The sequence below is a fragment of the Anoplopoma fimbria genome, chromosome 21, assembly GCF_027596085.1.
Source record: "Anoplopoma fimbria isolate UVic2021 breed Golden Eagle Sablefish chromosome 21, Afim_UVic_2022, whole genome shotgun sequence".
Taxonomy (NCBI): domain Eukaryota; kingdom Metazoa; phylum Chordata; class Actinopteri; order Perciformes; family Anoplopomatidae; genus Anoplopoma; species Anoplopoma fimbria.
This window is the reverse complement of record NC_072469.1, coordinates 14341970-14361637: the sequence shown is the minus strand read 5'-3', so window position 1 is coordinate 14361637 and position 19668 is coordinate 14341970. Positions and strand designations below refer to the sequence as shown.

The window sequence follows — 19668 nt, the reverse complement described above, 5'->3', positions numbered from 1 at the left end:
CTGATGACGTGCGTTAAATAGACAGAAATCTGATCTGATCCATCTTGCCTTAAAGGAATGTTATTGTCATGCTTCTGCTCCTATAAAGGAATCCTCTCTTAACTCGATGTGGCAGCAGACTCTCAGTTCCAGTTGGGAGGACTTAACTTAGACTTTAAATGCAGGATATCATTCTGTCAGTTACGATATATGAAGTGAAGACAGATTATTGTGAGTGCTACTGCTCCGTTTTCTTGTTATTTTAACAATTCCATCGCATTTTGAACTATACGGCATTTGTGAGTCAGAAGAAAATAATTTTCACATAATCTCACCTCAGCGATAAGCCTCAAACTTCAAAAATACTCTTTATCATAATAATGATTCAAATAAAATGTCTTATCAGTTTCTTGGCAACACCGGGGAGAATTGAGAATTGATTAATATGTTACCCAGATATTAAATTACTGCATGTGGGTTTTATATTATGTCCCCGGCCCCACAGTGAATAAGAAAATAAATACACCTAAGTCATTCTTTCACGGGAGCACTAGTGGAAATGTATGGGGCTGCCAGGGCACGGTCCCCCGGCATTATTTATTTTAGAGGGAAAATTACTGACTTAAAAATCATCTGACACTAAAGTACAAGTCAAAAACCATTCCAAAAGTGTCATTGGCGAATGAACCAGGCAATGACACTTAAATAAACCTCTGCCTTACATGACAAATGATTAAAGGCTCCGTCAGCCTGCGTCTTCTGACATTAGAAAATCACCATCTCAAGGCTGATTATTTCAGCATGCCTGTGTTTGGTTCGATTCTAACAGGCCTCGACCAACACATCACCGAAGTCTATAAAATCAGCGCGTTGACTTGAGCTTTCGCTAACGGTGGAAAAGACTGAATTCTAGCAGCAAACACTCACATAAAAGATCAGAGCAAAAAGAAACTTTACATTTTACGCAAGCAATTACTCTGACCAGAAACAATGGTAAAGAAAAGGGAGATATGACAGCAGCATACGGTATGAGTGGAAAAAGCGACACAGCCAGTCGTGAAAGAATAAGAGCCCCCCCATAAAAGTAACATATGTTCTGATGGCATGACGGCCATAATACACGCAAGTCGGTTGAACCCTATATTAGTGTTCTGTTTTCACATACTGTAAGACTGCTGCTAACCACATCATCTTAGGAAACATATTTTCCACAAGTTCTGGGCACATATGGGTGCGATGCCTAATTGCTATTAACACCCTTTTACCCTTTTAGGCTCATTAGATTGTTGTTCCTGTGGATAATGATTGATTTATCGCAGGCAAACTAATCTATTACAACTAATTACAAACACATAGCCATACATCCCGAAAGATATGGCAACAATGCGTTTTCTCTATCTCTTTAATGTCAAGTGTGTGCGTTACTGTGTGTGTTAATGAGACGTATTTAGGTGAGACCCTGAGTCCCGGCATACTTAGCCACGTTCTCCATACTGATGGAACACTTCCAGATGGCTCCTGTGGCGGCGGCCAGGAGCTGCTTGTTGTCCGACTTGCTCAACAGTGAAACCAGCGGCTGCAGACCTTTGTACTTGCGCACCAGGTCACGAGTTTCTTTATCCTCTGCACACTGCAAGGCAAAAGAGAGGGTCAGGATCTACATTAAGTCCTATAGAGATATTATGTTAGAAAAACAATTTTACTTAGTGGCCTTTTCCTACGGAAGCCCTAAGAGACTTAAGAAACAGTGAAAAAACATTTTTGCCAGGATAATCATTACTTTTTTTCCCGTCCATGACACAGGTGGAAAAAGTGCACCAATATAATAGTTTTAAATACGACTAAAAGCGTTCACTGATTATTATCATTGATAACACTTTTCTTTACAGCCCGTTTCTCAGATTACATTTATTTTTGAGAAGCTTAGAAAGATTATCCTGTCAAAACCTTTTCCCTTGTTCTAAATCAGCAGAAAATAGACCACCAGAATTAGTTTTGCCCTTCAGGGCTTCCGTACATTTCTTTCATTCCATACATTTTTTGGCGTACGACAAGCTCTAAAGTGTGGAAAACAGTTACCTTGAAGATTGCGCTGGCACAATGCATTTGTAACTCATCGTTGTCACTGCTTAGGTTTTGGACCAAGTCCTTGATCATACCCTCAGTCTGAATGGCAATCCTGTAGCTTTCCTGTAGTGACACAACAGTTAGCAGACCACAAGAACAGCATGGACTAACATATACTCATGTCACATATGTACTTGTGCTATCTTTTATATATCTATAATATTTTGTATATTATCTATAATAATAAACACATTTTTACACGTCTTTTATTTGCACCATTGTTGGGATTCTGCTCACCCTCCTGCAATCCCATTAGGGTTGTTTTGAGGAAAAGGCTGGCACTATGCAATGATTCTGTGTGTGTGCTCATTGTAATGAAGTATCACGTCACCAAGTGCAACAGTGTGGCTCATAGATGTGTTTTAATAGTCTTTAAACAACTAGGAGCTCTATGGAACAGAGGAAGAAGATATAGCAGACACAGTACTTGTTGGTCGGATCAATTCATCGTTGCTTTTAGTTTTTTACTGGATTAGCTGATAATGAAAAATGAATATTAAGCCTTATCCTTCAATACACTAAAACCATTCTACGACATATCTTTTTCAATGTGCTGTATTTTGAACGTCTAATATGATCAGACTTGATAACCTGTTCCACATTCAACAACATACAGTATGTGCCCCCTCTCACCTCAGAGGCACACTCCTGCAGGGTGCCCACCACAGGAATAAGCATGTTCTCATGTGGGGACTTGAGCAGGCGTCCCAGCAGAGGGACACCTCCGGCCTTACGGATGGCCTCTTTGTTCTTGGTGCTCTTGCTGCAGCTCCACAGAGCCAGAGCCCCACAGCGAGCCACTTCCACGTCCTTCTCCTGGTTTGCAGTCAGGCTGGCTAAATTGGGAACACAGTCCAGCAGCTTTACCTGAGCAGAGAGAGACAAGGGACCCAGACTAACATGTGGATGGACACAAACCTGAAAATATTGTGTGCAAACAAGCAGACAAGACAGCACGTGTTTTAGCAAAAAAAAATAAAAAATCCATAAAAGCATTTACACAAACTCGGTGAACTTGACATAAATTCAAGGACTCTGAAAAGTGCATTGGAGTGATAATGGATGGTTCCAGGTGGGAATAGCAAGTTGTTGGCTGTGATTAAGGGAGTAATTAAAATTCTATTACCACTGGGCCTTCAAGGATGAAAAAGCCAGAGATGCTAGGAGTGGAAAACTGTCAGGATAGATGTTGATGTTAAGCCTGGAAAAGCCCAGTGTGACGGTTTATGGCCATCATTCAGTGTTCTAATCCATAGTTCCTGGCCAGTGAGACAGAGCAGGCAAAGCTATTACACACAGCGCAGTTCAAAGGTGGTCTCATAGTGTAGCGTGAAATTAATCTGCCCCCGTGAGTGACTTGCACATGAGAACATCCGATTTGGGGCCGAGGAAAATATACAAGGCATGGAGGCTTTAATCACAGGTCCCTCTGTCAACAAACATGAATGCAGGTCAGAGGATGTAGGGGACATTCTATCTGTTTTACCACAGCACCCACTCTGCTAGGTTCAAAGACCGGGTGAAATAGGATGGATTGGCCACTATCTTGCAAGTGGCGTAGGGTGTGAAAAGGGAATGAATTAGATTTGCTTTGAATCAAAATGCAGTTCAGCAGTCTGGATATGTGTTTTTTATCACTTTAAATGAACAAGTAATGGTAATATGTGGATCGCATCGTAATAAGGCATCATCCTGTTTTCCCAAAGGTTCCAAGGTGTTTGTTGTTTAGCACAAAAAGGTTTTCAGAAGTGTTGAAATGGAAAATCTGCCATCCAAGGATATCCATTTTCTTTCATAACACCAATACAGAAACATCAGGTTCATTCATTCTGTTTTGCAGTTTTCTCTCCTGCAGCTCTTCATATTGGGATTACAGACACTTTTGAGTACATTTTTTACAATAACCGTAGTTTAAGGCGGCCTGTGCTTATGCTCACCAGTTTTTTGATGCCGCCATAGTGCCTGACGGTTCTCCTGGCTCTGCAGAACCTGGCCACGTTGGCAACGGTCTCTGCAGCTAAGGCCTTGAGGTCCTTCACTGGCGAGTCTAAAATCTTCACAATGCTCTGCAGGCCACCCATGTCAACAATGGCTCGACGGATTTGCACGTTGTGACTTATCTTCCTCAGGATTTTTAAAGATCCAATCTAAAAAACACACACACAAAAAACTTAGGAAACATATTAAACACTCAGTAAGATATTTAGAAAATGATTTATAGAGAAGAAACTGTTGTGTCTATGCCAACATGAGGTCTCCATCTGTTCTAAGAGTACACACAGCAATATCTAGTAGCCAAACATTAACCCACATTACTACTAAAAATAGACAGGACAAAAAGCCGTAATAAAATGAGGTTTAAAAAGCACCCACAAGTCATTAGGCACACTGGAGAATAATTGCTACCCTGTGTCTTTAAAGGCATCCTCTCCAACCCAGCACTAGTGTTTCTGTAACTAAAACACAGGCTGGCACACACGGCCGGCTCCGTTCATGCCTGCAGGCCATCCTGGTCCAGCTTTGGCACAGCTACTTACTTTGCATTTGACTTCATCTGTATCCAACAAGTTAATGAGGACTTCAAGGCCACCTACGTCCCGGATGGCTAGTTGGCACGTCTCCTGCATCAAATTAAAGTCCATCATGGCGCACAGAGTGAGCACAGTGGCCGTCTGGTCGCCTCCCTGAAATAATAATTGCCAAACATGAATGAATGAAAAAGGGAGACAAAAGGGAAGAGAAAAGGAGAACATTAAACACTAAGCAGGCATTTGAAAAAGGGAGGAGGATACAGGCCATGATTCCATTCGCCCACCCTCCCTCTCCCTCTGTTGTTTCCCCCCCCTGTAATACAACTCCTGCTGGGGTTGTTTTGTTTAGACCACATCCTGGTAAGTGTTTGGCTTTGTGGCAGTAAACACTGATGGAAAGAAGTAATTTGCAAACAAAGCACTGAGCTCTGACAATAGCGCGAAGACATTGCCCCCTGAGATACAAAATGAACACTATTAGTGCTGGAACCCTGAAAATAATGATGAATTAGCATTTCAAAAAGCAGAATATATTTTAACAGTAGCTATATACACACATAACATGTTAGACCTGCACCCAAGCAATTAGCAACTTAGTATCTCCAACACTACTAAGTCAACAAGTGCTTTGGGGGGGAAATCAGATTTTTGATTTAAAGTCACGACGCTCAACACTCACAGGGCAGAAAACCTTTTTTTACTGTTTCTTAAATAGAATAAGTTCACCAAAAAAGATAAACACAAAGATTTAAAATTGCACATGTGTGGCCAAATCCTGACTTCAGTGGCAGAACCTGACTTTATCTTAGTGTTTTCTCCTAAATTTAGTGTCCAAATACTTGTTGTCTTTTTTCAGATTCCCCTCCCAATGCATAAATCCACATAATGTCTTGTCTGTGGATGGATGTTGACAGCGTTACGGCACTTAAAATACCAGTCTTAGGGTTGGAGCTTTTAGATGGTTAAAATACCTTCCAGGCAGGCAGCAGTGGTGTTTTTATATCACCATATTTAGTCTGTATCATGCGCAGTTGCATAACAATTTTTCCTGACATGCAATGGTTTTGATCATGAGAAAGGGAAAAAAAAATAAAAAATCGGTAGTCAGATAAAACAGAAGCTTGTGGCACGCAAATGCAACAGTAAGCTGCTGTAACACTAGACCTGCTACATGGCTTTGATATGTGACACTGAAACGTCCAGTCCAAAATCTCCTGGCAAGTAAACAATCAAATATTATTCTTTTTCTGCAGTGGTTTGAATGTGTACAGTTAGAGTACTCATCTGGTGGATTCAAGGCCGCCTGTACCGTTCCCAGCTTCATAAGCCTTTATTAGTTGCACACTTCGCAAACAATTTGAGACGTCAGGAACGCTCTAAATGGATTATTTCAACCGAACATAGGAATGTAACACGTCCTGCTATCAGCTACCCATATGAGTAGAAAATAGCCCGTCACTATATAGAAGGCTGGGGCGGTAATCTGTTTCATGCAGCTGTTGGAGGGGCCAGATCATCAGTGTAGACCTATACCAGAGTCTCAAGTGGTGTTTGATCATATCTCCCTCGCAAAGCAGCGCTCTGACACAGCAGGATAACGGCCACATGTGTTCTCCATATCACGATGCTAGCCTAAATGTGAACCATTTGCCTATTAACAGCAGTGGATCTACGGCTTCCTTTGTCTCCTCCATTCTCACTCTTCAAAGGACTTGGCGGGCGAAGTTCGTACCTTGTAAAAACAACCCCCTTCCCCCCAAAAAGCTATGTTTCGGAGTGATAGCTGGGAGAACAGAAAACAGATCATGCGCTTTCATTTTTGTTAGCTTTGGTCTTGAAGTATTGTCGACATTCTTTAAAACATTGACAACATCTGACAATCTTTTATGGTGAAAGATCTTTGATTCTATGAGCACGATGGGGCAGACAGATGCTCAAAGTGGAACCAATTCAACCACTATTCGACCTCTGAAAAACGAAATTCAAAAAGTAGTTTAATATCTGTTCAAGGTCTTGGTGGGGATATTTAACTTTGCATTGACACTGTATGTTATGACCTACTGGCTTGGCATTTTACTGGCTTTGGTCATATTCTTTTAATGTGCGGGATATTAGGAAACACAACCTGTGATGTGATTAATTTGGTCCCTTAAAAAACAAATTAAATCTTTACAGGTTTGCTTTAAAAACACATTTTGAGCTTCCACCGTTTAGGACATTTGGCTACAGGTAACAGCAGGGTTGATTGTCTTGGTAAGTTCTACCCAATGGAAAACAAGACTAAGAGTCCATAGACATGCTAACGGCTCTGCAAGGCTATACTGTACAATGCTAACCTGCTGGTGCTTAGCAGTTATCATTTACTGGGTTTACCATCTTACTGTGCATTCCAACACCCATACTACCATACGATTTAGTATGCCGGTCGCATTTTGCAGTATGCAAGCCAGCATGCTTTTCTGGCTATTCTGACCCCCAATCCTTTGTGCAGAAGATACATGAGACAATTTGCCTTGTTATGAGAAAGAAGTATGTCCCAAGTGAATGCATTCTGCATGCAACAGTTCGTAGTTTTTAAGGGCAGCTGCAGTATGAACTAAAAGTATAAAGAAAAAGTATGCGATTTTGAACGCAACTTCAGTTTAACCTGTTGGCATGCTAACATTTCCTAATCAACACTGAGCACATCAGCTGAGGCTAATGGGAACGCCATAAGTTTTGGAGGGATTTGGAGAAAAAAAAAACACCAAAAACGAAAGGACAAATTGACATTGACCTGGTGATGGAACGAGATGAAAAGTCAGGGGATATCCAAATGATTCCTCATGTGGGGAACGGGAATGTCCATAGTTGTCGAAACATTTCACTCTGAGACAAAAACACCAACCTCATATGGTGATGTAAAGTAAAAGTCAGGGGATCACAAAAGTCATAAGGACTCATCCTCTGGAAATCATGAATGACTGTACAAAATTGTGTGCAAATCCATCAATAAGATATCAAGCTATTTCCCTGAAAAAGTGAACATGTTGACTTGTTGGTGCACTCGAGGAAAAGTCACCAAATCACCAAAAGAATCACCAAAGTCATTAGAATGTATCCTCTGGGGACCTTGAATATCAATAGCAAATGTTGAAGCAATGCATCAATAGTTGTCAAGATATTTCAATATCTATCCAAATCTATCCAATAGGTATTGAGATAAGGAAGTTTGGGTTAAAGTCAGACATACCCACCAATTTACATTACATACACAGAGGCAAGCAGAATGTGTGGATAACCAGAATACTTATAACTCATAATGCAAAATACTAAAGTAAGAATAAGTGACAGAAAATGTGTTAAACACAACGAATAGCAAATGAAAGGGTTTATAGAAAAAATATCACTAAAATGGCAATACTAGTCACCCCTACAATAACACATCCCATTAAGACCTTTCATAGGGGTACCACTCTGGAATTTGCAGCATGCTATTTATGTAGATGATACCTATTAATCACTAGTTAAACGGCAGCTCGTCGAGTAATGATTAAAGATAGTTGTATAAATGCTTTATCCTCTTGTCTGATGATATTCCACAATTAGAAATTGATTTAGAAGAGTTTCAGCAGTATGGGGGATTGAATTCCACTCATGAGGTGAACTCAATATTAGCCACTTAAAGATGCTTTACGCATTTTGTCTCTTCCTTTACTGCAGGTGTCTCGGCCTGCCCTACTAAATAGCCGATGCATTTCCCGCTACTGAATGGAGGTCTTATTCTTGTCTGGTTCCTCTGGAGCAGCAGACTGGATTCTGCAGACTGCCCTGCATGAGCCACTCCAGGCCTATAAATCACAGCACTAAGCACTTAGAGCAGGGATGGGGTTAAAAGGGCTGTCAATGGTACCCTGTTGACCTCAGGCCCTTTTTCTGAATACAGTTTTTTTTTTTGTATATATTTTGTGCGTGAGTATATGTTTTGGCATGGACTACATGCCAGCGGGGCTAAACGTGCATATTGAGTGACATAAGTGCTCAGATATATAAGAGCGTATGTCTGCAATGCTGGACTGGTGACAGGTGGACTCGGGCCACTGCCAGCGCTTCATAGAGCTTAGTGTAAGAGGGAAGTAGCGACGTCTTGGCAGAGGCAGAGCCGCAGAGGATGCATGAGGTTTCATACTTCTCTGCAGTCGGCAGCAGACTTAGAGGGAAGGCTACTAATGACAAGAACAAACCCAATCTCCTGCTCTATAATGGGAAAGGTACTGTAGGGATAGAATGAATGATTACTGGTTGCTTCTTGCTTCATATTTGACATAGGACCTCCTATAACATAAAACTTGATCACTTAATAGGCCTTTCTGTCATAAAATGAGTGCAGTGCATGCTGAGCAAACGTCTAGTCGGGTCTTTGGATTGAAAAGTGGCTTAACTCATGAGAATGCAATGATGCAATTATTCTTGCAAGTAAATTCTCCAGATTAGGCATGTTGTAAATGCATCACAGGCACTAAAAATATAATGTTTTAATTGAGTGCTATAGTTGTTAAAACAAGCATTAAAAAAAATACTGGCTCTTGTACACTGGAGACAGGATTAGTTTTAGTGTAGCAATTAGTAGAATGGTTCTCATGAGGAGGGCGCACGGCAGTAGTACTGTGACTGCCCAGCAGAGGGGGAGCAACCTTAATGAGGGTTGAACTCAATACCATGTGTGTCAAGGGCCCATCTCAGCTTGTTTATCTACAGTACTTTTTCATTTAAGGTCAATTTATAGGTAAAGAAACACAATCTTAAAGCAATGGAGAAAGACTGTGGTAAAAGTGACACTATTGAAAAGCAGTCTCATAAATTATTTCATTGTGTGTTCAGAGAAAGACGGTACAAAATCATCTGCCCAGGGAAAAAATATTGAAATTATGAACACTCAGTATTGGAATGTTAATCAGGTAACAAGCAACATATTGTGTATCAGACACAATATTTACATGTTCGAGAAATGAAAATTGTTTATGTTCAGAAAGACACAGGCCGACCTAACTGGTAGCAGCTGGAGAATGTTGTCTTTATTTGAAATGACACAAAATTCTCAAATAACATTTGTGGCTTAGTTGCTCAACTCACTGCTTGTTATTCAGTCCTGACTAGTAAAACAGTCTTTATTCTTTTTAGCAAAGCTGTACTGTAACTTAGCTTTTCTTGTTTCCTGTCAGGTTTATTGAAGGCCTGTATGCTGTACATATAACTTTATATGTACAGCATACAGCCTTTAAAATATATATATAGGTTTAAATATAAAGTATGATAAAATGTTTGCTTATACTGTGGCAATGACGCATTACAGACTGGAATTGGGAGGATGAATTATGTTATGTTAGTGTGTTACAGGCATACATACTACCGCAAAGACATACACATGTAAACCCACGCTTCCTAAACTGAAATCTGCATGCTGGAGTTTGTGAGCGACCATGTAGCCATTTTACAAGATCTCCAGTCATACAACTATAAAAACAAACACATCGGAACACTAAGCAAACATTCCTACATAAATATCATTAAAACACAAAACAGAACATCCATGCGTCGCTGTATGAAAGTGTTAAACTTCCTAGAGTACAGACGGCTGTCTATAGTGCAAGGGGAAAGGGGGGGAAAAAAAGATCTCCTCCTAAAATAAAACAGATATTTAACTTGGCTCATGGTAAGTTTCAGCGTCTGATGGTAATGATATTATAAAATGACTACTGGACAAACCCCATAAATAACTGTGCTGTGTGGTTTCCAGACAGATAGAACGCTGGGACATGTTGGTTACTTCAGGGCTGCATCTCATTGAAGCAGGAACACACACACAAGCCTGAAGCTCACGCCACAATCCCACTTAAAAAGCAAAAAATATACAAAGCAGCGAGGGTTTTTTTTCTTCTGAATTTGCCTTTTTCATATCATTTACATCTTTTTTTCCTTTCTGGAAAGCAGTAGCTGCCTGCTTTCAGAGGGGGAATTTCCTCCCATTATATTCTATTTTGCTAAGCTAAAAATATCTATCTGGAGATCTATAACTTTACAGCAGTGTGTTCTATATAAGATTTACTCTGAACACAAATCTGTTAGTGTGTAAAAATATGCAATGCAGACTATTATTGCACGTTGAAATAACATCAAGCAATTTGAAGCAGCATTCAAGGAATTTGTGCTGTTAAATAGAAGGGGACAGCCTTGCAACGTGCGAAAAAACAGATTCCTGTCAAAATAAAGTAAACGTGGTCTGTTTTAATAAAATCTGTCTGAATGACACTGTCCAGATAAATAGATAATAGGGACCACTGAGTGAGGAAGGACAATCTCTAAGTCAAGTGGTCAGAAGTATTCCCAGCCAGTCTGGGTCGATCACGTTTTTTAATCCTCTTTTTCTTCTCCCTCCATGTTTTGACACATTAATATTCACCATATGCCCTGTCAGACCTATCACAGGCGCGCTTCATTTTCATGCTTCTGCGGTGTGGGCAAACAGTGCGTACAGCTGCTACAGCGCCTTCAGACAGCTCTTTTCCCTGTGCCTTGGCTCACATTTGCAACCAAACAGGCCTGTGTCAAAAACCAGGAATCCACGAGCCGAGCCAACCACTTCAATAAGCATCTCCCTACGAAGCTCAGCTTAATAGAATATATATACTTTATTTTATCTGACATCCTCTTTTTCCTTACTAAGTGACACCTTGATATGACTGAGGCAAAACAGACAGGTTTGATTGGAAAATTGTCTGTCATGATACCAGCTATTCAAAGTTTTCCTGTACCTCCATGCATTGCAGCTCTGAAGAGGTTTTTGAAATTTGAATTCAGATTCAGGACAGCTTCAAAATTGTTGAACAGACGTCAGGGAAAGAGCATGGACGTTACTGTTTCCTGTCAGTTGTGGCCCACCGTAGCTTGCAGTTGTTCAGCTCTCTGTACAAATCGCTATTTTGTGTTGGAATCCATCAAGAGGAAGGAAACAGTGATGTGCCAGGTAACGTTCCCCTACCTTGAGGTACTTGACCAGTTTCTGGATCTGCCAGTATTCAGAAGGCAGGTCTGTGTTACTCTCTGGACGGCGCTCTGGCTGCTCCTCCTCCTCCTCACTCTCAGCTGAACTTTCGCTGAGAGCGTCCACTGGCATGGATCCTGCTGGGGTCTTACTGAACAAAAAAAAAAAAGAGCAGATAATAGTGCACTTTTGACCGCAGATAACGATCTACAAAGGTGTGGGATAGTGTAACAAGGAAGGACAAAAGGAGGGAGTATAATATTGTGAAATCTCTTTTCCGGTGTTTTAAATGGGGAAAACAGCATGGTCATCCCACACAAGGAGTTCCATTAACGATTTCGAGATTCAAGTGTCAAGTTTGAACTTCCTCAGAATTCATGCAGCAGGAAAATAAAGATTGGAATAATGTCAGGGGAGGACTGGAGCCGTCATCATCATATACAGAGGGTCATTGATGCAAACAGGAGTGCAGATGGCTTTTCAAAGTTGCTCTGGCCCCTTGGATAACAGTATCCTGAATTTGGGAACGGTGGAGCAATGAAATTTGGTATATATATTCAAATGGGGCCGCTGAGAGACAGTTACCATGTACATACAAATAGCATTTCCAGGGGAGCGTATTATCAGTAGGAGCCAGCCCATATGAGGGCGTGTTTTCAAGGGAGAAACATGATAACATGACAGGCGGCTGTGGCGTAGTGGAGAGTAAGGTAGTTCTCCAATCAGAGGGTCGGTGGTTCGATACCCGGCTTCGGCAGTCAATGTGTCCTTGGGCAAGACACTTAACCCCAAGTTGCTCCCGAAGGCTTGCCATCGGTGTGGACTGGATGTTGCATGAATGTTAGTTAGAGTCTGATGGTGGCACCTTGCATGGTAGCCTGTCATCAGTGTGTGAATGGGTGAATGATATGTAATATACTACTGATTGTAAGTCGCTTTGGATAAAAGCGTCTGCTAAATGACTGTAATGTAATGTAATAAACACCGAACCGAACTAGGCCTACACACTGTCCTGGGTGGTGTGCAAGGCATGCCTGTGACTGAGTGAATCCCGGGGTCTTAATTGCATTTACACTAACCAATGAGCACCAAAGAATGCTATCAGTGAACAGTGGCTAGAGTCGATTTATGATGCTAGCAGTCTGTATGCATTGGCAGATGCAAGTGTGGAGACAGCTGAGGAGGTGTAGCTGCCAAGAGTTGGAGGAAGAAAATACCTTTACACAGGTTCTTTGTCAATACAATTGGAAATGTGAATGCAGGTTACACTTGTTAAACAACAATTCCTATTAGTTCCTAAATCGTGTATACCTTAACCCCCCCTGCAGAAAATAATCCTTAGAGATTCTGACAAAAGGAGAACTGCTTTGGGACACTTACATTTTCTGGGAGGACATGCGTCCAGGTAAAGAGGACACAGAGAAGTCCGCTTTCATCTTGCTCTTGGCTCCCACTCCAAGCTTTTTCTTCTGTATTTCACCAGACTTCTCCTCTCCGGGGCTCTTACTCCGTTTCTTTTCCTCTGCTTCACTATAATGATGTGAAATAAGAGTCATTACGCCTGCTTCTATTTTGAAAATGGTTATTTTTCTAACATAATCATTATTTAACAATTCGTGACAAGGGTTCAGCGGGCATTTTTTTTTTTGCAATTGAGATACTTTTATCGTGAGCCAGTTTCTCCTCAAATGGGTACAGTTATCACAGGGTACAGCTGCAACAGCTCAGCCCTTGCTAGATCTATTTATCAATCAAAGACCATATGTGACAGATCTTTTTGGGATTGTTTCTAAGACTTTTTCCCAACATTTCTGTCTGTAATAGGGCAGAAAGGGTTTCCACACTGTGAACGTATCCATTAACCTAATCATTGTGTAATCGGGAACACTTTCACTTGCCCTAAAATATAAAAACCATATAGCCGTCTCTTTATAATGTGCGTCTGCTGGCAGACACGGCGAGCACATGTGACGAAGGCTTGGCGTCGCTGTCATCTGAAGCTCATCTCCTCAACAAGAAGGATCTCCACCTCGCACAGTGAGCGGTTCCCTGAAGATATTTTAGGACACATCTGACCAGAAGAACCGTAACATACCCACACGGAGACACGAGACCGAGATTCTTCCACCTCGGACATGGTTCATATTTCTTCTCGCCGCCTGCCTTGTTCGGTGCATGCTGTTGCCTCGCCTTCTCATGCACATTCTTTTCCTGTTGCTCGTAAGACCTCTGGGGTTGGCCTTGTTCCTCCGCATCAACCGATTCCACATGCTGGATCTTTTGTGTTAATGGAAGTTCTTGAACTGCAAAATCCTGTTGGTAAGTGGAAAAAGACAAAGACCGGAGAGTGAGGGGGGCAGAAGACGTCTTTCAATTTGCACCAAAATTGTAGCGGTGAGATATACAATACATGATTGTTTGTAAAACCGTATGTGCTCCGGTTGTGCATTTCTCTGAATGATGCTTACTGAAACAAAGTAGTCATTCTGATGTTTGCTTGTGCAACATATTTTCCACCCCACAATCTGACATTATCCTCTCTCTGCATTATGTGGGACACATTACATCTTAATGTCTGACATAGTGTTGGCCATTTCAATCTGAGAACAGGCATATAAAAACTACAGAGCAGTATCAGTGACATATGAGAAACATAAAATTCCCATAAAAGCCCTTTTCTCAACAATATGCAGACCTGCATAACAATTTCCGTCTATATTGAGGCTTTGGAATAGAATACTTTCCCAATGCTTTACACAGAAGAGGTCCCCCTCTGTTAATTGGCCGAACAATATCGAAAAGTTTATTGTTTCTGTGCATTCCTCCACCTTAAACCTTGCAGCTTGGCACAGACAAAGTAGCGCCTTTGTGTCACTGTTATTCACTTCTGATTTTATTTTATTTTTTTCTGAAGTTTTGAAGGTCTTTATACCAAACTTTACAACCTACACACGAATGCCAACAAGACACATATGAATGGTTTGCAGGCGGGTGAATTTTTAATCACAGACACCTGCTCTGCAGAAATAACTTGTCATTGGTTATTAGCGGGCTCAACGTTTTTTAAGGCCAGGGAAAAAGAATTAAGACATAAGTATTTCTATGGCTAGTGTTGCCAAGCATGCCCAATCCCTTTTCCAAAGACTTGTTTTTCATAGAACACAAAGTGACCTGCCATTGGAAACATACAAGTCAATTCACCCGACCACAGAGCCAGAGTCTGACTTTATTAGGCTAACCGACCTTCTTCAATTCTACTATATGTGAAATGGACAAAGTCCATGCGCTAACACAGCAGAGAACACTCCACATTCCTTGACATGCCACGGTAGAAAGTCCTACTACACGTGGTTTTCTACTTCTGAAAAAAACTACAAAAAACTCAAAAAACATTTTTATAGCAGGTGACATTCAATCATTAGCACTTTTCTTATTTCTTCATTTGATTGCTAAAACCTAAACTCCAACTATTTACATGTGCTTGTGGTAGACAAGATCTAATTAGTTGATCCGCACTGATGGAAAATCAGCAGGGCAGCAAATCTGAAGCCACTGGCCATAAAACATCTGTCAGTGGCGAGATTCAAGCAGTCTCTACTGACTGGTTATGACAGTGAGGCGGTCTATATTAATTTCAGGACAAGAATAACAAAAACAAATGTCCAAACCCGGGGAGTTTTCGCTCTTCTGTGAGCTTCTTGCACATGCAAATATGCTGCATGTCCAATTTCCAATCACTCTATGATGTCAAAACCATTCCACAACACTCAACTAAGAAGGCGAGTCTGCTTCCTCCCTGTGTCGCAGGCCTCGTCTCCTTTGGCTGCCTCTGCTCATTTGATTGAAGCTGTCTGATCTAATAGAACTGTTAAAAAAGACCTGCTTCCTCACTTTGAGCAGATATGTTCGGAGATTAGGTGTTGTTATCTTTGGCTATCGCCTTCCACGTTGGGGCTCTCTGCGTTGCAATCAGGGAACTGAGCCGGAGTCGTGGAAGATTGTGTTTCTGATGGACACCGCCCGCTATTGCTCCCTCGAATTAAAACTGGAATGGATCATGTCCACGAGAGTGACCGCAATTACTTAATATCTCAGACACAGGATGCACATTGCGCTGTTTGATTTGCTGTCGTCAGCAATCAATCAAACAAATTTCAAAGCACTGCGTTTTTTTACCTTGACCCCACCATGTGAGCGTGATTAGCTCAAGTGGAGGCAGAGAGAAAATATTCAGCAGCAAAACAGACTTAAACAACTGTAACAGGACAATGCGAGGCACATATCAAAGGAGTTAAAGAATCCAGAAGAAAAAGACCTTGACAATGATTTGTGCCCCCACAAACTGGTTCACAGCAATATTTACTGCTGCTGTCCATCATTTTTAGATCGTTCAGATTCAAAGCATCACTCTTCACACAGGGCTCGTAAAACATGAAAGGCTCAATGTCTTTTTTTTACACGCTTCAGCCTGGCACTACGCAGTGGTTTATTAAAGTCTTCACTAACCCCAATCCAATTTACTATACTATGGACCAATGACAATTTACAAAATGGTGGTGCTGTTCTACTGGTTATGCTACACAGTATAATCTTCATAAAACTTAACTTGATTAAGGCTGTATCCAAAATCACGCCCTTGTTCACACATTCACTACTTCCCGTATGCTAGACATTATATGGTATACTCTTATATTGACCAGCAAATTAAGATTTTATACATTTTTCAATCATCGTCAATGATGAATGTAGTCACACAACGGTTATTTTCTCATCCATAAAGTAAGGAGCATTGCATTGTTGAATTATTAGCAAAAAGTAGTAGTCCATGCCATGGACACTACATTTTCTCTTCCCATATTTTGCATTAATTTCACAAAATCAAATTAAACGGGGGAGGGTAAATACAGTGCACTATATAGGTAATAGGAAGTGATTTCGTACAGAGCTTAAGAGTCTACTGGCACGTGAGCGGTGCTTTAAGCTAAATGCTAATGTTAGCAGGCTAACATGCTGATGTTTAGCAGTTATTTACAATGTTCTCCATTTAGTTTAGCATATTAGAATGCAAACATTCTCTAAATAGCAATTCACACAACATAGAGCTGAGAAATCTGTGAAACAGGTTGTTGCAATAATTATTACAGTCACAACTGGCTGAAGCGATTGCTAGCCATGTTCTAAATAGCATTAAAAGCATTCATGTTTTCTCTTAGTTTAAATTTACATAACTGGGTAACACACAATATTATCTTGTAATATTTCTTAATACCTTTTGATTAGAGTGCATGAAGGAATTAAAACTCACCTGGAAGAAGCACATTCAAACATTGTTTTTTTTAAACCTGCTTTCACAGATATCTAAGAATAAAATTATCCTAGCAAAACTTTTTCTCACTTGCCCTCAGGGTTCCAGTACTACTGGACAAATTCAAATTTTATGATACCATGAAAATAGTACTAAATGAAAAGTCAGGGGGTCAACAAAGTCATTACAACTCCTCCTGAGGGGAACATGAATGTCTGATCCAAATGGTCCAAATGATCCTAAATGGTATCACTGGATAAGTGAAACTTTGCAGGTGGCTTTAGAGGAAAAGCCAGGAAATCACCAAAGTCATTAGGCTTCATCCTCTGGGGACCATGAATGTATGTTAAAAACGATTGGCAAGCCATCCAATAGTTTATGAGACATTTATGTCTGGACCAAAGTGCTCGACCAACTGACATTTCCATCCATAGTGCTAGCGTGGTCTGTAAAAAAGTTTGCGAATTCATGGATGTTAAAGACAAAGTACAGCAATACACACCAGTGACTGTAAAAATAAATCTTGTGTTGAAATCCCATGGGACAATTCAATAAGCAGTTTTGTTTTGGAAAAAGCATTTCTGTTGTCTTTTGTCCTGAAAGCACTTCACATGCAGAATAGTTCTGTGAAATCATTCGACCCGTTGTTTTGAAAAAGCATTGGCAAAAATGCATCTCTGTGTCAATCCAGATGACATCTGTATATTCTATTTATCAGACGGTTGTACTTTCGATTCTTTCTTTGAGAGCCAGATTTGCCCTTTATATTTACACCTTCTGACTCATATTTACTCTTTATTTTACTGAGAATTACATGATAGCAAATGGAAATCAAAAAATCTACACTATGATTCTTCAAAGATCCAAAATCGATACAAAGCAGGCAATGAGCAGCAAGTGGTCTGTAAATGTTTCGATGATGCCACATTTTCCTACAAACATCAGCAGCAGCGAAAAAAAAAAAGAAAGATCAGATTTTTAAATGATTAACAGATTTTTGGAGTGCAGCTGGAATCTATTATTGAGGCGATTTGTTATGTCGTCAAATTACTAAAGCAGGAAATAGCACTACTGAATAAATCACGCGTATTGCAGTGTCTGGAAATGAGCGCGGGTGTCTGTCTGTGCATGTGTGTTTGCCGAGGGGGGCGGGTGGAGGGTGGGATGGGGCCGTGCTGTTTTGATGTTGGAACACGGAGGACGACCGTTTCAGAAATTTTTTAACACAGTGACAACCAGACACTAGCTCACTAGCGTGGAGCAGCACAGACACTGATTACACAACCCTGACTCTGTTTACGCATGTGAGTCACACGGCATCAGCGATCAAATCAGAGCTTTGGAGAGAAGGACCTTGTTCATGGGACAAAGAGGCATTTCAACACCCACGCGTTCCGGCTATGAGAGCTAAAACTTAAGGCTACAAAAAAGAAGGTCTCAATGCGTTGATGATAATTGCATCTGCCCGCGTTCCACTGTACCTGCTTGTTTATGTTCTCGGCAAAATGTGGAGATGTGCTCTTCAGAAGAGTTCCCAGGTCTTCGTACAGATCACTTGTTCGCTCGTAGCCGCTCTCCTCCCCCTCCTGTTTTATGCCCTATGAAAACAAAGTGAAAAACAGCTTCATTAATTCTGAAAACCACAATTATAATTTGACCCACATGTCGGCTGGAAAAGCTGAGGTTAGAAAGCTCGGAGTATCTCCAGGCAGCCTCAACAAGGAAGTGTAAAAACCATGTAAACCGCTGAATTAGGTTTAAGACACAACTGCTCTTTGAGGTTTCAGTTGCATCAATGTCACCCGTTCAGGTTTTAGGCTGTAGTTTTTTCACCTTGGCCGAACCATTTCCAGGTGGAGAAACAGAGGCAGGAAACCTATGGCTTGTCAGCAATGTCAGGGAAAGAGTGAAAGGTGCTGCAGCACGCAAAATCCTCTCTTAGAAATGATTGCAAACACATTCGGAGAGATTCCTGGAGTTTGGGAAGTATTTGGAAGCTCTCATTGCAATAGCACACTTAGGGACTTTAGGGGGACGCTTTAACGCCAGATAACAAATTACATATGATTTTTTTTACCGTACAAATTTAAGGTATATGTATGAAAATAAAAGTTTGAGTTCGTCATCTGATCATGAGTAAAAACATAAGCCTGTTTTGCTACAAACAGGAATTATATTAACAGACTTTTAAACAGCATCAGAAAACACAAGTCACTTAGATTCTGTTGCTGTCCAGTGATAGCCAATGTATTTTCTAACTTGTATCTTCAACTTTTATAATGTTATTTGTGATCTGCTTTTAATGACGGCTAAAGATGTTGGATGCAGAATACCACTGTTCTCTACATTTTATTACTGGGTGTGGTTATCTTGTAGATCACTGCACTTTGTTTAAATACCCCATCCAGCTGGAACAATGTAAAGGGGGACTTACAAATGTCAGAAGTGATTACTTTCTGTGAACTCAAGTCATTTTAAAGGATGTGGAAAATAAAACAGTTGGGCAATGCCTTTGCTATTAAATGTATCTTATCTATTTATTCTTTGTTTTGCTAGTTTTGGAAACTCACGATATATAGCACACACTTAGACTTATATTGATTTTCTTAGGTGGCTAAAATAAATGTTGCCACTGCCCTAATCCACAGCAGTACATCACATAGCTTCTACATTGGTACTCTTGCCTGCTTTTCCAGACTGGGGCC

The 19668-nt window shown here is 40.7% G+C and overlaps 1 protein-coding gene across 2 annotated transcripts in view; it reads right to left on the bottom strand.

Moving 5' to 3' along the window:
- odad2 (outer dynein arm docking complex subunit 2) overlaps positions 1-19668 on the bottom strand; it is a 41357-nt gene that overhangs the window by 17966 nt on the left and 3723 nt on the right. For both annotated transcript variants that reach the window (XM_054623101.1, XM_054623102.1), the window contains exons 7-15: positions 18445-18561; positions 13754-13971; positions 13039-13188; positions 11656-11809; positions 4644-4790; positions 4044-4253; positions 2740-2973; positions 2059-2169; positions 1455-1609 (exon numbers count right to left, since the gene is read on the bottom strand). In XM_054623101.1, coding sequence (XP_054479076.1) covers positions 1455-1609; positions 2059-2169; positions 2740-2973; positions 4044-4253; positions 4644-4790; positions 11656-11809; positions 13039-13188; positions 13754-13971; positions 18445-18561 — 1496 coding nt within the window. The remainder of the gene's footprint in view (positions 1-1454; positions 1610-2058; positions 2170-2739; positions 2974-4043; positions 4254-4643; positions 4791-11655; positions 11810-13038; positions 13189-13753; positions 13972-18444; positions 18562-19668) is intronic.